The sequence below is a fragment of the Nerophis ophidion genome, linkage group LG24 (genome assembly GCF_033978795.1).
Source record: "Nerophis ophidion isolate RoL-2023_Sa linkage group LG24, RoL_Noph_v1.0, whole genome shotgun sequence".
Lineage (NCBI taxonomy): Eukaryota > Metazoa > Chordata > Actinopteri > Syngnathiformes > Syngnathidae > Nerophis > Nerophis ophidion.
The window spans coordinates 11,465,409-11,487,908 of NC_084634.1; the positions used below are offsets into that span (position 1 = coordinate 11,465,409).

At 41.1% G+C, this 22,500-nt stretch overlaps 1 protein-coding gene across 11 annotated transcripts in view; it reads right to left on the bottom strand.

Annotated features, from left to right (window-relative positions):
* The window catches only part of fam49a (family with sequence similarity 49 member A), a 100,439-nt gene that overhangs the window by 16,429 nt on the left and 61,510 nt on the right, over window positions 1–22,500 (bottom strand). For 5 of the 11 annotated variants that reach the window (XM_061886517.1, XM_061886522.1, XM_061886518.1 and 2 more), the window contains 5 exons: window positions 20,797–20,876; window positions 15,890–16,011; window positions 9,546–9,651; window positions 9,331–9,467; window positions 9,195–9,272 (listed from right to left, as the gene is read on the bottom strand). In XM_061886517.1, coding sequence (XP_061742501.1) covers window positions 9,195–9,272; window positions 9,331–9,467; window positions 9,546–9,651; window positions 15,890–16,011; window positions 20,797–20,866 — 513 coding nt within the window. In that variant the 5' untranslated portion in view covers window positions 20,867–20,876. Of the gene's footprint in view, window positions 1–9,194; window positions 9,273–9,330; window positions 9,468–9,545; window positions 9,652–15,889; window positions 16,012–20,492; window positions 20,573–20,796; window positions 20,877–22,500 lie in introns of all 11 variants that reach the window. The other 6 variants (XM_061886513.1, XM_061886515.1, XM_061886514.1 and 3 more) reach the window with 4 other exon arrangements.

A 22,500-nucleotide genomic window follows, 5' to 3' on the forward strand; every position in this document is an offset into this window, starting at 1 on the left:
CGAAGCCACGCTGTTGTAACACGTGCTGAATGTGGCTTGGCATTGTCTTGCTGAAATAAGCAGGGGCGTCCATTAAAAAGACGGCGCTTAGATGGCAGCATATGTTGTTCCAAAACTTGTATGTACCTTTCAGCATTAATGGTGCCCTCACAGATGTGTAAGTTACCCATGCTTTGGGCACTGATGCACCCCCATACCATCACAGTTGCTGGCTTTGGAACTTTGCGCTGATAACAGTCTCTGGATAGTTCGCTTCCCCTTTGGTCCGAATGACACAATGTTGAATATTTCCCCCAAAAATTTGAAATGTGGACTGGTCAGACCACAGAACGATTATCCACTTTGCATCAGTCAATCATAGATGATGTTGGGCCCAGAAAAGCCGGCGGCGTTTCTGGATGTTGTTGATATATAGCTTTCGCTTTGCATAGTAGAGCTTTAAAGGCCTACTGAAATGAGATTTTCTTATTTAAACGGGGATAGTAGGTCCATTCTGTGTGTCATATTTGATCATTTCGCGATATTGCCATATTTTTGCTGAAAGGATTTAGTAGATAGATAGATAGATAGATAGTACTTTATTGATTCCTTCAGGAAAATTAAAATTCCAGCAGCAGTGTACAGAGTTGAGATCAATTTAAAGAAAAAAGTAAAAAGTAAATAATGGGGGTTTAAATGGAAACAAAATAGAGAAATATTACAAAAAGAATAAAAACAATGGGAATAACAATATAACAGTAAAATAAGAATATAACAAGACAAAGTAGGCAGTAGTGACCATGTTATGAAAACGTATTGCACTGTTAATGTTTTGCATCCCCTGTCATCCTAATACCCCCCGTCCCCCGTCCCAGAGAGGAGTTGTACAGTCTAATGGCGTGTGGGACAAAGGAGTTCTTGAGTCTATTAGTCCTGCACTTGGGATGAAGCAGTCTAGCACTGAACAGGCTCCTCTGGTTACTGATAACGCTATGCAGAGGGTGACTGGCATCATCCAGGATGCTCACTAGTTTGTCAACAGTCCTCTTCTCTGCCACCGTCACCAGTGAGTCCAGTTTCATTCCGATTGTAGAACCGGCCCGCCTGATCAGTTTCTCAAGTCTGGAGCTGTCCTTCTTAGATGTACTGCCCCCCCAGCACACTACCATGTAGAACAGAACACTGGCAACCACAGACTGGTAGTACATCGACAGGAGTTTTCTACAAATGTTGAAGGAGTGCAGTCTCCTGAGGAAGTACAGCCTACTCTGTCCTTTCTTGTACTGGTGGTCCGTGTTAACAGTCCAGTCCAGCTTATTGTCCACCCAAACCCTGAGGTACTTGAATGAGTCCACGGTCTGTACCTCAACTCCCTCGATCACAATAGGTTGTGACCGTGGACTCGACCTCCCAAAGTCAATGACCAGCTCCTTGGTCTTTGACGGATTGAGCTGCAAGACGTTCGTGTGGCACCAGACAACAAAGTCCCTCACCAGGTTCCGAAACTCAACCTCTCTGCCGTCCCTGATGCACCCGACGATGGCTGTGTCATCCGCGTACTTCTGGATGTGACACAGCTCTGAGTTGTAGCAGAAGTCAGCGGTGTACAGGGTGAAGAGAAGAGGGGCCAGCACCGTTCCCTGCGGTGCTCCGGTGCTGCTGATCACAGTGTCAGACGTGATGTCCTTCAGTCTGACGTACTGTGGCCTGTCGGTGAGGTAGTTCGAAATCCAGGCAACCAGGCAGGGGTCCACTTGCATTTTGTAGAGCTTGTCCTGAAGGAGGCGGGGCTGGATGGTATTAAAGGCACTCGAGAAGTCCAGGAACAGGATCCTCACAGTGCCATTTCCCTTATCCAGGTGTGAGTGGGCTCGATGCAGCAGGTAAAGGAATTAGTAGAGAACATCCACGATAAAGTTCGCAACTTGTGGTCAGTAACAGAAAAGCCCTGCCTTTACTGGAAGTCGCAGACGATGACGTCACCCGTTGAGGGCTCCTCACATATTCACATTGTTTTTAATGGGAGCCTCCAACAAAAAGAGCTATTCGGACCGAGAAAACGACAATTTCCCCATTAATTTGAGCGAGGAAGAAATATTTTTTTTTGAGCATATTGATAGCGATGGACTAGAAAAAAAAAAAAATCAAGTAAAAAAAACAAAAACGCGATTGCATTGGGACGGATTGAGATGTTTTTAGACACATTTACTAGGATAATTCTGGGAAATCCCTTAATATTCTACTGTGTTGCTAGTGTTTTAGTGAATTTAATACTACCTGATAGTCGGAAGGGTGTATCCATGTGTGTCTTGAGGCCAGTGTCTGATGGAAGTCGACGACAGCTGTATGTACGGCTCAAGCTCAGCTGATCTCTGGTAAGTGGCGACTTTTTACCACAATTTTCTCACCGAAAACTGCTGGTTGACATTTGGTCGGGATCCATGTTTGCTTGACCGCTCTGATCCATAGTAAAGCCGCACCTCCAGGAATTTTAAACAAGGAATCACCGTGTGTTTGTGTGGCTAAAGGTTAAAGCTTCCCAACTCCATCTTTCTACTTTGACTTCTCCATTATTAATTGAACAATTTGCAAAAGATTCAGCAACACAGATGTCCAAAATACTGTGTAATTATGCGGTTAAAGCAGACGACTTTTAGCTGTGTGTGTGCGCAGTGCTAATATTTCCTAACAGTCCGTGACGTCACGCGTACACGTCATCATTACGCGATGTTTTCAACAAGAAACTCCCAGGAAATTTAAAATTGCGATTTAGTAAACTAAAAAGGCCGTAATGGCATGTGTTGCAATGTTAATATTTCATCATTGATATATAAACTATCAGACTGCGTGGTTGGTAGTAGTGGCTTACAGTAGTGAAGTGAAGTGAATTATATTTATATAGCGCTTTTCTCAAGTGACTCAAAGCGCTTTACATAGTGACACCCAATATTTAAGTTACATTTAAACCAGTGTGGGTGGCACTGGGAGCAGGTGGGTAAAGTGTCTTGCCCAAGGACACAACGGCAGTAACTAGGATGGCACAAGCGGGAATCGAACCTGCAACCCTCAAGTTGCTGGCACGGCCACTCTACCAACCGTGCTATGCCGCCAAACACAGTAGGCCTTTAACTTGCACTTACAGATATAGCGACAAACTGTATATAGAGACAGTAGTTTTCTGAAGTGTTCCTGAGCCCATGTGGTGATATCCTTTAGAGATTGATGTCGGTTTTTGATACAGTGCCGTCTGAGGGATCGAAGGTCACGGTCATTCAATGTTGGTTTCCGGCCATGCCGCTTACGTGGAGTGATTTCTCCAGATTCTCTGAACCTTTTGATGATGTTATGGACCGTAGATGTATAGACCGTAGAACACCCCCCTGTTCCCAATTAGCCTGCACACCTGTGGGATGTTGCAAATAAGTGTTTGATGAGCATTCCTCACCTTTATCAGTATTTATTGCCACCTTTCCCAACTTCTTTGTCACGTGTTGCTGGCATCAAATTCTAAAGTTAATGATTATTTGCCAAAAAAATGTTCATCAGTTTGAACATAAAATATGTTGTCTTTGTAGCATATTCAACTGAATATGGGTTGAAAATGATTTGCAAATCATTGTATTCTGTTTATATTTACATCTACCACAATTTCCCAACTCCTATGGAAACAGGGTTTGTAATACGAGCAGAGGAGCATTATCAACAACGCCCACGAACAGAGTACTTACAAGCAGACACGGTGTGGAGACATAAGAATTAAAAACTAACCATAATATTGAAGCATTAACACTGAAGCGAGTACCTCTACAGGAGGTACTTTAGAACACAGCTAACAACGTCCACGCAGCGTTTTAGCTACTTCAAATGACTAATCCCCGCCTCAATGACAACAAAAAAGTAAGTTTCTTACAAGTATCATCCCTGCAGGACAAGGAATAGCTAAACATGTAGGGCCTGGCGATACGCCCGTTTATCAATATCTTGATATTTTTTGGTCATGTCACGATAAACGATATATATCTCGATATTTTTCCTTAGCCTTGAATGAACACTTGATGCATATAATCACAGCAGTATGATGATTCTATGTGTCTACATTAAAACATTCTTCTTCATTCTGCATTAATATATGCTACTTTTAAATTTTCATGCAGAGAGGGAAATCACAACTAAGTCAATTGACCAAAACTGTATTTATTAAACAGTCATTAAGCAGTGGCACAAACATTCATATCATTTCAAAAGAGAAAGTGCAAGATTGTCAGAGACATTTTAAAAACAAGCTATTAGTGCACTTTTGTGCATGATGTCACTAAGATGACATATCAAAACAACAGTGAATTGAAGTGCTTTTTTGTACAGAATGCCACTACAATGTTTAAAACAAATTAAGTGCACTTTTGTGCATGATGTCACACAAGATATTTAAAAAACAGTCAAATAAATATAAGCTGCAAAATAGGAAATCTAATAGTGTATGTCCTTTGCTGCGTGGTAGGTTCCTACAGACGTTATCTCTTTTTTTGACTATCTTTTTCCTACGGTGTTGATCTGGAAAGGGAAGAAGCCAGGCTCAATTGGGTCAGTGCTGGTGGCTTGGGCATTTTGTTGGGTGTGGCACCGGCCAAAGATGTTGACATGCAGAGTTTCAAGCACTCTTCATTCTCTAGCGGGTGACTTTTCAAATGATGCTACAAATTAGTAGTGCTGCTACTTTTTTTTAGCAACACTTTTTCCGCATACTTGACATATATTACAGTTGTCTGTTCAACATCTTCCTGCTTGAAGCCAAACCATCGCCAGCTTTTTTTCTTGGGTACTAATTATTATTCCTCCATTTTTTACGAGATTGGCACCTTGTCTCTCTCATATTACCACTCGCACCGCTCCGCTAGTATCACCTGCCACAGCTAACTTTACCCAAGCTGCTATTTCTGCTCTGCGAGTGTAAGACGTTGCAAACGCGACAGTATGTGACGTATGTAAGAAGGTGCACTTGTTTTATGTCTCTGTGAGGAGAAACAAGAAAGAATGACAAGAGACAGTAGTGTAATGCCCGCAGCTAAAATCAACTGCATGAGAACATATACTCAAATATCACGATATAGTAATTTTCTACTTTGCACAGAGACAAACCTATGATGTAGACATGTGGGCTCTGTACCGCGGATGTCGCTGTGGCTGTGTTCTTGGGATGCAACTCAGTACTCTTCTTCCTCCAAACATGTAGAGTTGAGTTTATACCAAAAAGTTCTATTTTGGTTTCATCTGACCACATGACATTCTCCCAACCCTCTGCTGTATCATCCATGTATCCATTTTGGTCCCCTTAGCAGAAAAACAGCCCCAAAGCATGATGTTTCCACCCCCATGCTTCACAGTAGGTTTGGTGTTCTTGGGATGCAACTCAGTATTCTTCTTCCTCCAAACACGACGAGTTGAGTTTATACCAAAAAGTTATATTTTGGTTTCATCTGACCACATGACATTCTCCCAATCCTCTGCTTTATCATCCATGTATCAATTTTGGTATAAACTCAACTCGTCGAGTTTGGAGGAAGAAGAATACTGAGTTGCATCCCAAGAACACCAAACATACTGTGAAGCATGGGGGTGGAAACATCATGCTTTGAGGCTGTTTTTCTGCTAAGGGGACAGGACGATTGATCCGTGTTAAGGAAAGAATGAATGGGGCCATGTATCGTGAGATTTTGAGCCAAAACCTCCTTCCATCAGTGAGAGCTTTGAATAGTTGACCAAATACTTATTTTCCACCATAATTTACAAATAAATTCTTTAAAATTCCTACAATGTGAATTCCTGGATTTTTTTTATCACATTCTGTCTCTCACAGTTGAAGTGTACCTATGATGAAAATTACAGACCTCTGTCATCATTTTAAGTGGGAGAACTTGCACAATCGGTGGCTGACTAAATACTTTTTTGCCCCACTGTAAATAAACATTGATTGATTGATGTATCGAATATATTCGATATATCGCCCAGCCCTATAAACATCCTTAACCACACACCGTAGGAGGATAGAATAGCTAACCGCTAACAAAATATTATCACAAATTATCACAAAATATTTTGTCTTTTGTTATTGTTTATTAAGTCATTAAATACGTCCCTGGACACAGGAGAACTTTAAGTATGACCAATGTATGATAATGTAAGTACTTTGTATTGGATCCATATCCAAATTTGTGGTATAATTTAAAACTTATGTAAAGTATCAAACAAGAGAAGAATAACTGATTATTAGATTTGAACGGAAGTGTAGACAGAACATGTTAAAACAGAAAGTAAGCAGATATTTCCCATAATTTTAACAAAATAATAATATCAAATATGTTACTGCATATGTCAGCAGACAAATTAGAAAAGTTTATTTTCTTGCTTATCATTAAAAGATAAGTTGTCTAGTTAGGTCTGGGCGATATATCGATATACTCGATATATCGCGGGTTTGTCTCTGTGCGATATTTAAAATGACTATATCGTGATATTCGAGTATACATTCTCACGCAGTTGTTTTTAGCTGCGGGCATTACACTACAGACTATTCTCACTCTTTCCTGTCTCTCCTTCTCACAGAGAGCAAGCGCACCTTCTTACATACGACACATACGTCATACATCCTCACGGAGCCGAGAGGTAGCAGCATGGGTAATGTTAGCTGTGATGCTAGCGGAACCGTGCGAGTGGTAATACGGGAGAAAGTAGGTGCAAATCTAGTAACAAATGAAGAATTCATTCCCAAGAAAAACAGCAGGGGGTCCATCGTCTGCCGGTGGTTTGGCTTCAAGTGGGAAGATGTCGAACCGACAACCTTAATTTGTCAAGTGTGGGGCAAAAGCGTTGCTACAAAAAGTAGCATTACTGCTAATAGGTAGCATCATTTGAAAAGTCACCTGCTAGAGAATGAAGAGTGCTTACTCTGCATGTCAACATCGCCTTTCGGTGCCACACGCCCACACCATCAAAATGCCGAGGCAAACATTTCCAGATCAACAAGATATGAAAAAAATAGTCAACAACAGAAAGAGATAATGTCCGCAGTAACCTACCACATAGCGAAGGACGAACATTATTTGATTTCCTATTATGCAGCTCATTTTTATTTGAGTTATTGAAATATCTTGTGTGACATCATGCACAAAAGTGCACTTTATTTGTTTTTAACTATTGTAGTGGCGTTCTGTACAAAAAGTGCACTTTAATTTAGCGTTGTTTTGATATGTCACCTTAGTGACATCATGCACTAAAGTGCACTATTAGCTTGTTTTAAAAGGTCACTGACAAAAGTTCTGTTTTGGAAATGACATGAATGATTGTGCCACTGATTAATGACTGTTTAATAAATACACTTTTGGCCAATTGACTTAGTTGTGATTTCCTTTTCTGCGTGAAAGTTTAAAATGAGCATATATTAATGCAGTATGGACAAGAATGTTTTCATGTAGACACATAGAATCATCATACTGCTGTGATTATATGCATTAAGTGTTCATTCAAGGCTAAGGCAAAATATGGAGATATATATCGCGTATTGCGATATGGCCGAAAAAATATCGAGATATTAAAAAAAAGGCCATATCGTCCAGCCCTATGTCTAGTATGTTCAACATCTTATTTCATGACAACTTTCTTCTTTGATTGCAATAACTAACGTATATTTAATGTATCGTAGGATTTTATGTTCAAATAAAGCCAATAATGACATTTTTGTTGGGGTTCCTTCACTTGGAGAAGTGTCAAAATGTACATAAATATTGGTACCTGTACAAGTCTGACCCCTACCCTCTGCAAGTCTGGTTCAAAAATTTGTGCTGTCTTGTTGGAAGATTCCACATTTTTTTTACTGTCTTTTGCTAAGATCACAATTTCAGCAAAGAGTGTTTTGCTCATCTTCTCCCATTTTCTAAAGCATATAGAACAAGGGTAGGGAACCTTTTTGGCTGAGGGAGCCATGAAAGCCAAAGATTTTAAAATGTATTTCCGTGAGAGCCATATAATATTTTTTAACACTGAATACAACTAAATGCATGCATTTTTAATGAATAACAACATGTTTAGAGTACAATAAGTCCCTTATTATTTTTAATAACATTTTTATTCTGAAGCTAACCAATAACAAATATGATACTTATTACCAATAATGCAACTTCTTGAACAGGTGTGATAGAAAATTCATGATTGGATTAAAATGCATGAGAATGTTTTATAATTTAGACATTATTTTTAACACTGTGATTACCAGCAAATGTATTCATACTTATTGTGTTAAGCAATGTCAGCTAAGATGTATCTGAGAGCCATCTCTCCCGTCCAAAGGCAAAACCCAGTAACTCAATTTTGGTCAAAACTGAGCGGATAATAATTTTGGAGTTCCTAGGTGATATGCTTTACATTAGTGTATGCCATATTGTAATTTGTTCCGTGAGTAAGCTGTCACGCGCATGGCAGGACCTAGCAACTACCACATAACCGCGTAGATACAACAGAAAAACCTAGTATCTCAAGGGACCAATCGGAGCTTCTTTGTCAGTCGCCTTATTGTCTTTAATGAGACATTTGCACGAATGGGGGCCGACGGTCAACCTGATTATGTGATAATATGGCACGAGGGGATATTTGGAAGATTGGCCCAGGACGTTGCAAGCACCTTCATTAAATGTATTGTTCTTGATTTTTCCCCTTGCATACTCTTTTGGGCAGATAACTGTGGAGGTCAAATTAAAAACTGGACGCTGTACACGGCTCTTGCCCGATGTGCAAACGCAGAATGGGGCCCACCCGAGATTGTGATCAAATATCTGGAGAAAGGGCACACGTTCATGAGAGCAGATTCAATCCATGGCTCAATCGGCAAGAAAATGAAAGCTAAAGAAAACATCTATACGTTTGATGACTTTGTAGATCTTTCTAAGACAGCATCAAAATAGATTGATTTTCCTTTGTTTTCCCAAAATCAGCTAGAAGCGAGTTACTAGGTTTTGCCTTTGGAAGGGAGAGATGCAGTGATCAACAACGCCACAACTGGCTCTAGAGCCATAGGTTCCCTACCCCTGATACAGAAACATCACCAAGATGTTTTTGTCTCTCTCACTTTTTCCGCACTCCCTTTCTTCCTGTTGCAGCATAACTGTTACTTGAAGCGGGCACGTTACATCAGTAAGGAGCGGAAGTGTATTGTGGACAAAACTCACGTTCATGTCGTTGATCCGGTTTCGACTGATGGTTCTCCTGTAATAGCTGAAGTCGTTCTGAATGGCGGGAATCCTCATCTGAAAGCAAACGGGGAGTTAGTCCAAAGGGAGGTCGTGAGGGAGGAGCGCTCCCCACCTTAAGCTCATCGAAGCGTAGCGTGAAGTGGAGGATCTGGGCAAACTGTTTGGCCAGCGCCTGTTCCTTCTCCAAGTGCTGAGTGGGCGTGTGGGGTGGGCATGTCAGGGACTCCAGCAGACTCTGGAGGGCTTCCTCTGCACGGAAGCAATCATTGGGATCATGTGTGTGTGTATAGGGGGGGGGGCAAGCCTTATAAAACTTGCGGCACACACCGAGCCTCAGAGAGAAACTGTAGAACTTCTTGAGTTTGATGACCAGCGGGCACACGGAATTCCAGGCCCGCTCCTGGAGCATGAAGTCACCTGGGTTCTGGATTGCCTAAAGAGCAGCACACGTATATCAAACAAGTGAGCAGACTCCCTTCTTAGCGTGTTTGGCATCCACAGATACTTTGCACTTTCCAGATCTCCACCAAGCTTATGTCTTCATCAGCCCTACTACTGGAGTACCACAGGGCTGTTTCCTAAGCCTCCTCCCGTAACAGGGGTGTCAAACTACTTTTGGGTGAGGGTCACATGTACCGTATTTTTTAGACTATAAGTCGCAGTCTTTTTCATAGTTTGGTGCGACCATGTGTGAAATTATTAACACATTAACGTAAAATATCAAATAATATTATTTAGCTCCTTCACGTAAGAGACTAGACGTATAAGATTTTATTGGATTTAGCGATTAGGAGTGACAGATTGTTTGGTAAAGGTATAGCATGTTCTATATGTTATAGTTATTTGAATGACTCTTACCATAATATGTTACGTTAACATACCAGGCACCTTCTCAGTTGGTTATTAATGCGTCATATAACGTACACTTATTCAGCCTGTTGTTCACTATTCTTTATTTTAAATTGCCTTTCAAATGTCTATTCTTGGTGTTGGGTTTTATCAAATAAATTTCCCCCCAAAAATGCGACAATGTGGGCCCAAAAAGTATTTAGTCAGCCACCGTTTGTGCAAGTTCTCCCACTTAAAATGATGACAGAGGTCTGTAATTTTCATCATAGGTACACTTCAACTGTGAGAGACAGAATGTGAAAAAAACCCCCCAGGAATTCACATTGTAGGAATTTTAAAGAATTTATTTGTAAATTATGGTGGAAAATAACTATTTGGTCAACCATTCAAAGCTCTCACTGATGGAAGGAAGTTTTGGCTCAAAATCTCACGATACATGGCCCCATTCATTATTTCCTTAACACGGATCAGTCGTCCTGTCCCCTTAGCAGAAAAACAGCCCCAAAGCCTGATGTTTCCACCCCCATGCTTCACAGTAGGTATGGTGTTAGTGGGATTGCAACTCAGTATTCTTCTTCCTCCAAACACGACAAGTTGAGTTTATACCAAAAAGTTCTATTTTGGTTTCATCTGACCACATGACATTCTCCCAATCCTCTGCTGTATCATACATGTATTCATTTTGGTAGGCAATTATTTAATCCGCAACCGCATCACTAAAGTCGTCATCCACCCACCATCCACCCGAACCAACATTTTATCAAAACCGCAACCGCCCGCCCCCCGCCCGTTATTATATATCAGGGGTCGGCAATCTTTACCACTCAAAGAACTATTTTGACCCGTTTCACAAAGTAAAGATAGCAATGGGAGCCGCAACCAATCTCGCAAATATTTGCTGGCGCTCATCCAGTTAACGAGAATAAGGGCGTGCTGTGAAGCCAATGCCTTTGACGCCTTCTACAACATGTACAAACTGCTTGCCAGTCCAGTAACATGTTGTATGCAGCTTCCGCAAATACACGTACACGACTGCAAGGCATATTGGGTGACACAGAGTACACTAATGGTTGGGATATAAACAATTATAACACTCTTACTAATATGCGCCACACTGTGAAGCCACACCAAACAAGAATGACAAACACATTACAGGAAAACATCCTAACAGCAACACAACATAAACGCAACACAACAAATAACCAGAATCCTTTGCATCCATGACTCTTTCTGACTATATTTTACCCCCCCGCGACCCCAACCCCGCCCACCTTACCGACGCACGTGGGTCATGGATGCAAAGGATTCTGGGTAATTGTTATGTTGTATTTATGTTGTGTTACTGTGAAGATGTTCTCAAGAAATGTGTTTGTCATGTTTGCTGTGTCTTCACAGTGTGGTGCATATTAGTAAGTGTTAAAATTGTTTATATCACAACCTTCAGTGTACTCTGTATCACCCAGTATGCCTTGCAGTCATGTGCGTGTGTCTGCGGAGGCTACATACAACATGTTGCTGGACTGGCGAACAGTTTGTACATGTTGTAGAAGACGTCAAAAGCATCAAAGGCAATGACTTCATTGCACGCCCTTAATCTCGTTAACTGGCTGAACACCAGCAGGTATTCACGAGAATGTTTTGCGGCTCCTATTGTCTTCTCTACTTTGAGACACAGGTCAAAATGGCTCTTTGAGTGATAAAGGTTGCCGATCCCTTAACTATGTATAATAAATATTCCCGAATGGTTCAACCGCCACCTGCCCGAATCTGTTTAAAATCGATTTTTTCGTCATGCCACCCGCCCGACCCGCGGTTTATCCGCGGACTCCGCGGATGAGACCGCAAGCCGCGCATCTCTAGTACCTATGATGAAAATTACAGACCTCGATCACCATTTTAAGTGGGAGAACTTGCACAATCGATGGCTGACTTAATACTTTTTTGCCCCACTGTGTATGTTGTTTTTCTTACTTTATTATGCATTTTCGGCAGGAGCAACTTTTACTCCGAAAAATACGGTAACTGTGAATACAGTAAATTACGGACCATAAGCCGATACTTTTCTGTTTTAAAATAAAAAATATTTACATTAAACACGTGCAAAAACAAGTGTGAAGCGACAGGGATGAAAATGAGCACCTCCAAGTCCGAATCCATGGTTCTCACCCGGAAAAGGGTGGAGTGCCATCTCCGGGTTGGGGAGGAGATCTTGCCCCAGGTGGAGGAGTTCATGTACCTAGGAGTCTTGTTCACGAGTGGGGGAAGAGTGGATTGTGAGATCGACAGGCGGATCGGTGCGGCGTCTTCAGTAATGCAGACGCTGTATCGATCCGTTGTGATGAAGGAGGAGCCGAGCCGGAAGGCAAAGCTCTCAATTTACCGGTCTATCTACGTTCCCATCCTCACCTATGGTCATGAGCTTTGGGTTATGACCGAAAGGACAAGATCACGGGTACAAGCGGCCGAAATGAGTTTCCTCCGCCGGGTGGCGTGGCTCTCCCTTAGAGATAGGGTGAGAAGCTCTGCCATCCGGGAGGAACTCAAAGTAAAGCCGCTGCTCCTCCACATCGAGAGGAGCCAGATGAGGTGGTTCGGGCATCTGGTCAGGATGCCACCCGAGCGCCTCCCGAGGGAGGTGTTTAGGGCACGTCCGACCGGTAGGAGGCCACGGGGAAGACCCAGGACACGTTGGGAAGACTATGTCTCCCGGCTGGCCTGGGAGCGCCTCGGGATCCCCCGGGAGGAGCTGGACGAAGTGGCTGGGGAGAGGAAAGTCTGGGCTTCCTTGCTTAGGCTGTTGCCCCCGCAACCCGACCTCGGATAAGTGGAAGAAGAAGGATGGATGGATGGAAGTGCAAAAACACTGAAATGGTGTAGAATATAATAGAATAGAATGGAGAGTGCTTTATTGATCCTTGGGGGAAATTCAGCACCACAGTTCGCTCACAATAGACAATAATAATAATAAATATAATATATATATAATATAGAATATATGAATAATATAAATATATTCTACATATATCCTACATTTAAGTGCAGTCAAGAAGGAACATATGTATTATAGAGTCTGCTGGCTGTCGGTATAAAGGACCTCCTGTGTTGTTCCGTGTTGCATTTTGGGTCATTGTTTGTGGTATGGCGCCATCTTTTGAATGAGTTTGCTTGTTGCATGTGCGGCTGGGTTAAAGTTAAAGTACCAATGATTGTCAGACACACACACTAGATGTGGTGAAATTTGCAGCGGGGCAGCAGCGGTGGAATCATTTTTTAGTGATTTAACCCCCAATTCCAACCCTTGATGCTGAGTGCCAAGCAGGCAGGTAATGGGTCCCATTTTTATAGTCTTTGTTATGACTCGGCCAGGGTTTGAACTCACAACCTACCGATCTGAGGGCGGACACTCTAACCACTAGGCCACTGAGTAGGTCTTTCTATTTAGCGCTTTCAACCGGAAGTAGAAGGGCGGATCAGTTTTCTATCTGTCCATAGCGTTTATACTCGTATGGATTCTTCATTGATCACGCCAAACAACATTTGAAAGTTTTATAATATAACTAAAACAATGCATACTTACTAGGGCTGTGAAACTTTGGGCACCACATGATTCGGTCCTTGGGGGTAACGATTTAATTCAGAATTGATTCTCGATTCAAAATCATCCATCCATTTTCTACCGCTTGTCCCTTTTTGGGTCGCGGAGGGTGCTGGAGCCTATCTCAGCTGCATGCGGGCAGAAGGCCGAGTACACCCTGGACAAGTCGCCACCTCATCACAGGGCCAACACAGATAAATCAATAGTTTTTGAATAGCATTGGGTGCCAGTTCTATGATTAACTACATTCCTCCATAAAATAGACAAACAGCTCTGATCAATTTCTGTATTACTTAAAGGGGAACATTATCACCAGACCTATGCAAGCGTCAATATATACTTTGATGTTGCAGAAAAAGACCATATATTTTTTTAGCCGATTTCCGAACTCTAAATGGGTGAATTTTGACAAAGTCAACGCCATTTTCTCCACCACATTACACACAGCAAGTCAAATCAGCTCCGTTATTTTCCGTTTTTTCGACTGTTTTCCGGTACCTTGGAGACATCATGCCTCGTCGGTGTGTTGTCGGAGGGTGTAACAACACGATCAGGGACGGATTCAAGTTGATTTACGTAGAATGTGCATCGATTAGCACGGCATGCTAATCGATGCTAACATGCTATTTAGGCTAGCTGTATGTACATATTGCATCGTTATTCCTCATTTGTAGCTATATTTGCATCCAGCCTTTCCCTCAACCCACATTTAATGCCAAACAAACACGACCAATCGACGGATTTAAGTTGCTCCAGTGTCCAGAGATGCGAAAGTCCCTCGTTTGGTTTTTATCGGCGATGCTACGACAGAGATGGCACAGAGATGGCAAGAATGTCTGGATATCCTGCGACACTCAAAGCAGATGCATTCCCAACGATAAAGTCAACGAAATCACAAAGGTGAGTTTTGTTGATGTTATTGATTTATGTGCTTATCGGACATATTTGGTCGCGGCATGACTGCCAGCTAATTGATGCTAACATGCTATTTAGGCTAGCTGTATGTACATTTGTAGCTGTATTTCCATCCAGCGTTTCCTTCCACCCACATTTAATGCCAAACAAACACATACCAATCGACAGGTTTTAAATTGATCATGATGCGAAACTTCCGATCGTTGATCTGCACATTTAACCGGCAATGCTAAGGCGAACATGGCTGAGTAGCGTCAATAGCTATTCGCTCAATAGCTTCAGTTTCTTCTTCAATTTCGTTTTCGCTATCTGCCTCCATACTCCAACCATCCGTTTCAATACATGCGTAATCTGTGGAATCGCTTAAATCGCTGAAATCAGAGTCTGAATCCGAGCTAATGTCGCTATATCTTGCTGTGGTATCCACAATCTGTTTGTATTGGCATCGCTATGTGACGTCACAGGGAAATGGACAGTGGCTTCGCAGATAGCGAAAATCAGGCACTTTAAAAGCTTTTTTTAGGGATATTCCGGGACGGGTAAAATTTTGAAAAAAACTTTGAAAAATAAAATAAGCCACTGGGAACTGATTTTTATTGGTTTTAACCCTTCTGAAATTGTGATAATGTTCCCCTTTAAAAGAAAAGTGGGTTTTTTTAATAACATGTAATTAAGTCAAATACTTACAAGCCAAAAAGAGCTTAAGTAAATCTGCACAGACGAAATAGATACTCTGCATCAACTATGATTTGTCTGAGTGTCAGGATTGATTTTTTTGCCACTCTTAATGCTTATTTAACAGTCCCATGCGTCTGTAGGAGTGTTTTCATGCATATTTGTACGTGCTTTCGTAATGTAACCAAGTTAGCGTCGTTAGCATTAGCTAATGCGTCTACGAGTGTATGTGTTAGTATTATTAACATACAATGGCATTATTTTTGTATTGTTTCAGTTTCACAAATTCCTCAGAATATTCACCATAACTTCACCATGGAGTTATTGAGTCTGTTTATCTGAGTAAGCTTGCGTAGCTAGAAGGTCCGTTACGATGACTTCTGTTTTGTTTGATTCCCCGTTTTACTGCCGTGTTACAGACACCTTTTGGAAACAATTAAAGTATGTAAATCAACATTTACAGAATATTTCTGAGTAAATAACTAATTTCACAACGTATATATCTCCGACTTAAAGTCAGGTGCGGGTGAAATATGGAAAAAAGTTTTCAAAAAATTAGTGGGTGCGGCTTATATATACTTATATACTATTGTCCAGAAAATAAGGTACATCTAGCAGGTTGTGGGGGCTTCCTTACATCTCTGATTTCCTGTCCGGCTCCCTTGTACGCCTGGAGGCCTGAAAGGATGCTTTCAGAGTCCTGGAGAACAGAGTTCACTTGGTTCCATACTTCACACTCTCCTTCTGTGGGCTGTGCATCTAAACAAGGCGTCACAAAGCAGACAGGTGTGGACAACATGTATTCATTAGGAATGAAGAGAATTAGGGCTGTTAAATTAATTGTTTTCAAACAATTCATGTATACAGTAGATCCCTGTGTATTAATCATTTAGTATTTGCTTTCATTTGTTTTTTTTTAGTCAATTTCTGTTTTCAGGGAAAACATTTTCTTTTTGCTTTTTCACTTTGAAAATTGGCCAGTTTATTTGATGTTTTCAAGAAAACCTATGTTGGTAAGAATTGAGAGACACACGAAACTAAATCATGTGTGAATACTGTGCCCGAGTGGAACTGAAATGCTGGAATGGCGAGTGGAAGTTACAACAATTAGAATTGGAAAATAATTGTGGGATAGGAAGAGGATTTCATATTGCTCATTTGTTTTTGATGGGGGAAAATTCCTGGCAATCCCGGGTAATCAGGGAATTTTCCAAACCAGACAACAAGGTGTGGGAAGAGTGAAGTGTGTGGATGGTGGCAAAAATCGTGGGATATGGAGAACTTTGAAACTTTGACCTGGAAATTTGGAAATCTCGGGGAAATTGGGAAGTAAAAAAAATATAGATATTACCACAATTGTCTTAGAGGATATGAATGGGTCGGGAAAAGTTGACATAGCAACACTTCGTAATAAGAGAATTGATATTTCGGAATTCCTGGAATTTTGGGAAAATTGAGAATTTGTAAAAAAAAAAAACTAAGTGGAATGTTTAGACAATTGGAAAAGTGTGGAATGAAAAGCTGGGCAAAGCGGGGGAAGTAGTCCTTTGGAAAACCGGTAATTCCTGGAGTTTTTCTGAACATGAAAAATGGGAGTTTGAATCTCCTGGATGTAACGGAATGTGTTGAAAGTGGAACGATTCAAATCGGGTGAGAAATGTGGGACCTGTGCAGGTTTGAAAATTGGCCCGAATTTCCGTGGACATTTCTCATGCCTTTACATCTTTTTTTTTAAATTCCTGGTTTTGCTCCAAAATTTGCACATTTACAGGAAAAACCCAATTAGATGAATCAACACTTTCAAAGTTCTACAACTCAAATTCCTGTGCCATTTTTTACCCAATTTGAACCTATCAACCATCCACACACTACTAACCTTGGATTGTGAAGGCGAAAATATGTTTTCCATTTCCCAAACTTTTCCCCAGAATTTCTGCCCATTGACAATGAATGGCCGCCTTCCGCCCGATTGTAGCTGAGATAGGCGCCAGCACCCCCCGCGACCCCAAAAGGGAATAAGCGGTAGAAAATGGATGGATGGATGAAAATGAATGGGCTGAATACAATTGAGTGCATATCCCTCATTTCTCAACCGATAGGAACCGTTCCACCATCCACACACTCCACTCATCCCAAACATTCAAACCAGCATCTTTCCCGGTTATGAAATTTCTCCGATTATCCAGAATTACCAAGAATTTTCCCAATTGTTAATTAATAGGCAATATACAAACTGATTCGAACCAGTCCACAATCTACACACTCCACTCATCTCGGACATTCAAGCCAGAATGTTTTGCGGTTACGAAATTTCCCTGATAATCCGTAATTAACAAGAATTTTCCCAATTGTTAATTAATAGGCAATACACAAACCTCTCCATATCCCACATTTCCCAATCGATTCGAACCATTCCACCATCCACACACTCCACTCAACCCGGACATTCAAGCCAGGATGATTCCCGGTTCCGAAAATTCCCTAAAAAACCATAATTAGCAAGACTTTTTCCAATTGTTAATAAATCAGCAATATACGAAGCTCTCCATATCCCACATCTCTCAACCGATTCGAACCATTCCACCATCTACACACTCCACTCATCCCAGACATTCAAGCCAGCATGTTTCCCGGTTATGAAATTTCCCTGATAATTTGGAGTTACCAAGAATTTTCCCAATTGTTAATGAATCATCAATATACAAACCGCTCCATATCCCACATTTCCCAAATGATCCGAACCATTCCACCATCTGGACACTGCACTCTCCCTGGACATTTAAGCCAGCATGCTGACCAGTTTCTAAAATTCCCTGATAATCCGGAATTACCAAGATTTTTCCCAATTGTTAATGAATAGGCAACATACAAACTTCTCCATAACCCACATTTCTGAACCGATTCCAACCATTCCACCATTTACACACTCCACTCATCCCGGACATTCAAGCCAGCATGCTTACCAGTTTTCTAAAATTCCCTGATAACCCGGAATTACCAAGAATTTCCCCAATTGTTAATGAATGGGCAATAAAGAAAGCTATCCATATCTCACATTTCTCAATCGATTCGAACCGTTCCATCATCTACAGTCACACCGGACATTCAAGCCAGCATGTTTCCTGGTTATGAAATTTCCCTGATAATACGAAATTACCAATAATTTTCCTAATTGTTTATGAATAGGCAATATACGAAACTCTCCATACCCCACATTTCTCAACCGATCTATGCACTCCACTCATACCTGACATTCAAGCCAGCATGTTTCCCGGTTACAAAATTTCCCTGATAATCTGGAATTACCAATAATTTTCCCAATTGTTAATCAATAGGCAATATACAAACTTCTCCATATCCCACATTTCTCAACCGATTCGAACCATTCCACCATCTACACACTCCACTCATCTCGGACATTCGAGCCAGCATGTTTCCCGGTTACGAAATTTCCCTGATAATTTGGAATTACCAAGAATTTTCCCAATTGTTAATGAATCAGCAATATACAAACCGCTCCATATCCCACATTTCCCAAACGATCCGAACCATTCCACCATCTGGACACTGCACTCTCCCTGGACATTTAAGACAGCATGCTGATCAGTTCCTAAAATTCCCTGATAATCCGGAATTACCAAGATTTTTCCCAATTGTTAATGAATAGGCAACATACAAACTTCTCCATATCCCACATTTCTGAACCGATTCCAACCATTCCACCATCTACACACTCCACTCATCCCGGACATTCAAGCCAGCTTGCTTACCAGTTTTCTAAAATTCCCTGATAACCCGGAATTACCAAGAATTTCCCCAATTGTTAATGAATGGGCAATAAAAAAAGCTATCCATATCTCACATTTCTCAATCGATTCGAACCGTTCCATCATTCGAACCGTTCCATCATCTACAGTCACACCGGACATTCAAGCCAGCATGTTTCCCGGTTACGAAATTTCCCTGATAATACGAAATTACCAATAATTTTCCTAATTGTTTATGAATAGGCAATATACGAAACTCTCCATACCCCACATTTCTCAACCGATCTATGCACTCCACTCATACCTGACATTCAAGCCAGCATGTTTCCCGGTTACAAAATTTCCCTGATAATCTGGAATTACCAATAATTTTCCCAATTGTTAATCAATAGGCAATATACAAACTTCTCCATATCCCACATTTCTCAACCGATTCGAACCATTCCACCATCTACACACTCCACTCATCCCAGACATTCAAGCCAGCATGCTTACCAGTTTCTAAAATTCCCTGATAACCCAGAATTACCAATAATTCCTCCCAATTGTTAATGAATGGGCACTATACAAACTTCTTCATATTCCACATTTCTCAACCGATTACAACCGTTCCTCCATCCACACACTCCACTTACTCTGGACATTCAAGGCAACATGTTTCCCGGTTACGAAATTTCCCTGGTAATCCGGAATTACCTAGAATTTTCCCAATTGTTAATAAGTCAGTGTGTGAATGTGTGTGTGAATGTGGAAATACTGTCAAATCACTTTGGGCTCCTTGAAAAGGGGTAGAAAGGTGCTATAGAAGTACAACCCATTTACCATTTACCAATTACCATGAATAGGCAATATACAAACTTCTCCATATCCCACATTTCTGAACCGATTCCAACCATTCCACCATCTACACACTCCACTCAACCCGGACATTCAAGCCAGCATGTTTCTCGGTTCCGAATATTCCCTAATAACCCGGAATTACCAAGAATTTTCTCAATTGTTAATGAATAGGCAATATACAAACCTCTACATAGCCCTGATTCGAACAGTTCCACCGTCTACACACTCCACTCAACATGGACATTGAGGAATTTCAGTTCTGCTCGCGCACATTTGGCATTCACATGCAATTCCTAACGGAACTGCACAATCTAGTTATGGATGTGACCATTATTCAGATGTATTTATTATTTGCTGGTGGTCTAGCCTGTTAACAGCAGGGATCTACGGTACTGCTCAAGTGAGGGACATTTTGATAACAGAACATGCATACATAATGAGTAAAAGGAGAAAGCAGAGGTCAAGGATCAGCTCCAATTTGAGTGAAAGGGTACATAAATCATTAGGTACAAATGTTGCTTTAAAAACATCACTAAACAAAAGAGACGTCAGCCAATGAGAAGCTCAAGACGCTGACCCTGGACCTCTAAGAAGGGGGTGAAAGAGGAAACCAGAAAGGAACGCTATGCTCACTTTCAAAGTCAAGGAAAAAGTTTGGCCCCTGTTGGAGCTCTGTGCAAGTGAGAACTTTTAACAGATTCCCCATTTGGCGTCTGCAAAAGAGAGAGAAAATGGGGGGAGACACAAAGGAGGAAGAGAAGGGAAGAAAAGTTCAAGTGATGTTAAAAGCTATTAAAGAAACACAACATGCCAAGCGAAAAAGTTGCCCGTCAAGACCGGACCAAAGAAGGCAGGAAGATTTGAGACAAGAGACAAACTGCACCCCCACACAGAGAAAACTTCTTACTCGCATTGTTCTCTTTTCTGCCAGACTTACTTTCAAAGTCCAGGAAAAAGTGGGGACAGTTCTCTATATCCCTTGTAAGGACTTTTAGCAGGTTACCCATTCCGGAAAACCTGATGGTCAAAATGTTGGTGAGAACAGACATGCAAGTGCACACAGTACATGGAAGACAACACAGGCAATACAGATATGAGATTTTCAGTACGAACATGTCTCAAACGAGAAATGAGACTATTATCAAATTTGAGATCAAGTCAGAATCCTGGAACAGTGTCTGACGAAGTCCATCAGAACTTCATGTAACTTCAAATATATTTGAATTGAACCCACAATACGACTAAACCACAACAAGAACCCTATTGAATATCTTTATTCGCTGCAATTATACTTCACCAGCAAGGCCTTCTCTGCTGGCCTAACAGGAATCCTGATCATAAGCGGCTGGTAGACCACTGACAAGGACAAGAAGGTTTGACCACAGTACGCCTATACTGTATATACTTTCACAGGCGAATGTTTACTTTTAAAGTCAAGGCAAGTGTTGCTTTGAATGAGGGCCCATATTTTAGGTTACCAAGGCAAGTTGGAAGGGCACTAAGGCAAACATTTTCTTTCGAGGCAGGGGCTCCAAAATGTGTGTGTAAATATATATATATATATATATATATATATATATATATATATATATATATATATATATATATATATATATATGTAGGTGTGGGGAAAATCACAAGACTACTTCATCTCTACAGAACTGTTTCATGAGGGGTTCCCTCAATCATCAGGAGATGATTGAGGGAACCCCTCATGAAACAGTTCTGTAGAGATGAAGTAGTCTTGTGATTTTTCCCACACCTACATATTGCGCTCTACCACGGTATCGAGCACTATTCTCTGGATAATCCAATCAAGACATATATATATATATATGTATATATATATATATATATAGATAAACAGTTTTTTTATTCATTATTATCAAGTTATTAGTTTTTTTCATGACATAATGCCTTTATCTCTATTTTTACATTTTGACAGAGGGATGTATTTTTTATAATTACTAATGTTTTTAAGTTATATACATATACATATCCATACATATACATATAAACATTATGTCGGGACCAAGGGTGGGTTACTTTACACATCACCAGTTTGTTGACGGCATGATGCGCATCCTGAACTCCAGTGTAAAAAATGTGTTTCTACATTTGTTGTTTGTTCTGTTTTATTTTATGCTTAAATCTACTGTGTTCACGTTGGTTAAGTTTGTAGTTATGTTACCTAGATTTTAGCCATGGTGTCATTTTGATTATTGTTTTGGTTATATTAAAATTGTAATTTTTAATGATGATAAACTAATGTGTTGTGGCAGTTGCGGATCACCAATGCGGCGGTTTGAGGAAACACTCGAAAGCTTTTCCAACCACATCTTAAATGGCGAACTGCCAACATCCATCCATCCATCCATTTTCTACCGTTTATTCCCTTCAACGCGGTACACTCTGGACAAGTCGCCTCCTCATCGCAGGGACAACACAGATAGACGGACAACATTCACACTCACATTCACACACTAGGGCCAATTTAGTGATGCCAATCAACCTATCCCCAGGTGTATGTCTTGGAAGGTAGGAGGAAGCCGGAGTACTCGGAGGGAACCCTCGTAGTCCCGGGGAAGACATGCAAACTTCACACAGAAAGATCCCGAGTGCAGGATCGAACCCAGGACCT